Source organism: Rhagoletis pomonella, unplaced genomic scaffold, assembly GCF_013731165.1.
Source record: "Rhagoletis pomonella isolate Grant_MI unplaced genomic scaffold, Rhpom_1.0 Rhpom_scaffold_15715, whole genome shotgun sequence".
Lineage (NCBI taxonomy): Eukaryota > Metazoa > Arthropoda > Insecta > Diptera > Tephritidae > Rhagoletis > Rhagoletis pomonella.
In genome coordinates, this window is record NW_023474238.1 from 1 (window position 1) to 3,534 (window position 3,534).

Below are 3,534 nucleotides of genomic sequence, written 5' to 3' on the forward strand. Positions count from 1 at the left end.
TGCAAGAGCAAGAGCTTTCGTTCCACGCGAAAATTTAGGAATAACAACTAAATCCTAGAAACCAAATTTTTATCGTATGAAAGGTTCAGATATGGTGAAAAATACGCTCCCTACTTTTTTTAAATAATAATAAACAAATAATTTCGTTGCAGTGGAGGAGGCTGCAAGTAAATGTAAAATGTATGTATTTCGATAAATTCATTTAAGATATAGCAGAGAATACGCGTCAAGGAAGTTAAATTTATGTGCAATTAATATAGCTGTTACTGGACGTCGCACTTAAACATATCACATAGAATATTGACATCCATGAATTTGTTAAGTCTAGTCTGTGAACACTTCAATTGCAAAGTTGTAGTAGAATCCACAATTAACGAAGTAACAACAGTCGTCAAACGCGATCGTCTCTCGCCGTTCAAATAATCTCCGTTTAATAATAGAAGTCATATGAATTTTGTAAATAATAACGCCATAAATTACCATATTGAAAAACATCAAACAGATAAGATAAGACGTAATGATAATACTCATTTAATGGATATTGATGATGAATATATTAAATTTGATGAACTCTTGTGGACACCGCATAAACGGTCGTCGTCATTACCAAAGAACCTAAGTGAAATTTTTAATTTTGAATGGGATCAGGAATAAAGCTTAAAGTATAAATAAGCGTAAAATAAATGTTTTCGAAATTTGAAAATACCATTTCATATTTTCTTTAAAGCAAATGAATAGAATATCTGCGTTCATTGTTCTGTAAATATTCCATTATTCCACACAACCGTGTTCAATTATTGCAATAATTTAATAATTATCACGAAAGACTTTTGGTAATGATGACGACAATATATACTATCAAATCATTTACTTACAGATAAATAACGCCAGCAATTACAACGACACCGATACAGCGCAATGGAGATGAATTAAAGTATAGAATTGTCAGAAAGATCGCAAGACGTGTTATCGAAAAGAAATTATCCAGCCAATCACGATTCTCCTGTTCATCCTGCACAATGTTAGGGAAGCCTGGTGCTGCCGCATGTTGCTGCTCCGGCTGCGCCTGTGCTTGCTCACCGCCGGCGGCTTGCATTGCAGCAGCATTACCATCCGTGGCGTGTACGGGCTGCGCGCCAATTAAATTAGCTGGGCGAGCCTGTTGCGACAACAGTGTAGCTGCTGGTATCACAGGATGAGTTGCGCCGACTGTGGCCACACCCGCCGCCGCTGTTGCTGGTGCTAGAAAAGGCATCTGCTGTAGAAATGGATTAAATCCGAATGGGTTAGCAGCCCCAGCTATTGGCATATTTGGTGCAGCACTGGCTGCTGCATTTGTTGCAAATAAATTGGGGATACCAGTGACAGTAGCCGTTGTATTAGACCTAAAATAAAATGTATGATATAAAACTGGCGTAGCGAACCTTATAACATTACAAACTTAAACTCAAAAAACTTACATTCGCATACACTGTTCCATGTATTGTGAGTACACCTGCTGCATCCAGTTGTAGATGGCAGCCTGTTGAGTAGCCATGGCCTGCATATTTAATAGTCCAGGAAAACCAAATGGCAGCGCATATTGTGGGTTATTAGGATCGTAAACAGGACACAGTGGATTAAGCATCTGTTGATTGTGTTGTGGGTATACAAAATTTGGATGTTGCGCTTGATATTGTTGATAATATTGCTGCTGAATATTTTGTTGGGCGGTTGCGTTGGACGACATACCACCACCAGCAATATGTCGTTGTCGCAAGCCATCAGCGTTTGTGTTATTAGTATTGGGACTCATATTGGAGGTGCTGCCTTTGGTTTTTTGCGCGAAATTCGTATTAAAGGAATTCTTCGGTGTATACACTAAATGTATTATATGATTATGAGTGTAAACGTCTTTGTAACTGCGTATGACATCCTTCAACAATAAGTTATCGTTCAAAAGTTGGCCTGAGTAAATTAATTTTTGCTCGTCGACTGGCTGCAATAGAAAAGTAATCAGCAGTTCGTTAACGCTAAATAAAGTTTGTTTCCTTCAAAATAATGTTCTTTATGAATACATAATTAACTATACAACTCTTAATTAAAAAAAAAAGATTACACGTCTACCAGAAAAAAAGCAATTTACACAGCTGTTATTGTTAATGATAATAATAGTTTCATATATAAGTAAACGCAAAAAACATAGGTGTAGATGTACTTTCAACGCCAGCACAATCCCGTGTGGAAATTCGCAATGAAAGATGACGTGTCGCTTGCACTTTCCGCAATCGAAGGCACTACCAGACATGCACTTAAATCGGAACCTGTACACATGAACTTGAAATTTCAGATATGTACAGTATCGGTCATATTTATAGCACGCCATTTCAAAGTGATATTGTGTGCCACTTATGTTTATCTATTTATTTTTATGAATTTTCAATTAAAATACAGTTCATTCTCAGACAAACCCCATATAAACCCAAGTGTAACAATTTGTAGAAAACAACAAAAAAGTGCAACAAATTTTCACCTAAATTTCAAACTTTTTTCTCGGAAGTGTAAGAATTTTTTTGAGTACACAGTTTTTTAGCCCCTTCAATTTTAGTCTGATAATGTTCAAGTTTCAAGTGGCTAAAAGTTACCGTTGATTTTTTAGAATTTTTTTCGCCAAAGGTGTTGCGGATTTCTTCCATATACAAATAAATTGAGTTTATCGATTATATGGAAGCCAAAAAAAATTCTAAAAAATAAACGGTAATTCGTAGCCACTTCAAATTTGCACATTATTAGACTAAAATTGAAGGGGCTAAAAAACTGTGTACTCAAAAAAATTCTAACACTTCCGAGAAAAAAGTTTGAAATTTATGTGAAAATTTGTTGCACTGTTTTGTAGCTTTCTACAAACTATTAAGCTTGGGTTTGTATCGGGTTTGTCTGAGAATGAACTATATTTTAATTGAAAATTCTTAAAAAGTAATAAATAAACATAAGTGGCACACAATATCACTTTGAAATGGCGTGCTATAGATATGACCGATACTGTACGTATGTACACATATGCAGGTATATTTGCCGATGTGCATAACTATAATTATGCCAATATGTTTTCTTTAGTTTAACTTGCCTATATTTTGATGAGTTGAACGATAGTATCATCGAGCTTGAATGTATGTATTTCTTGCAATGACGGAAAAGCTTTAATCGATCTGCGAAAATTTATAAGGTGTAGGTACTACAAATATCGGAAACAATTTATTTGTAACGAGTATTTAGACGAGTCGCCCTCACCAATACAAAGGCTCTTAATGAAATTAGAAATTCCACAGGAGAAGCGAAAAACTATTAAATTTTATTTAGAAAATGTTTTCAGAGATGTTCTAAAGACGCTTATAGGTATATCTCGTATTTTGAAAGAAATGCCTTAGAATTTTGTCATGTGCTGCTAACTGAGAGCAAACAAACGCGAAATGTACGAATTTAATCCGAAAAGTGAACATCAGAGCCCTTTTACAACGCTTTTATCAACTTGCAATGTTGTGTGTCCAGAAACTT

General features: G+C 35.3%; 1 protein-coding gene across 1 annotated transcript; it reads right to left on the bottom strand.

Annotated features, from left to right (window-relative positions):
• Window positions 1-851: 851 nt before the first annotated feature.
• LOC118757251 (homocysteine-responsive endoplasmic reticulum-resident ubiquitin-like domain member 2 protein) lies at window positions 852-2,012 on the bottom strand (the record flags this gene model as incomplete). The annotated part of the gene is made up of 2 exons (XM_036491978.1): window positions 852-1,385; window positions 1,461-2,012. Coding segments are annotated over 2 exons (1,066 nt in total), but the record flags the coding sequence as incomplete, so codon positions are not given.
• Window positions 2,013-3,534: the final 1,522 nt, after the last annotated feature.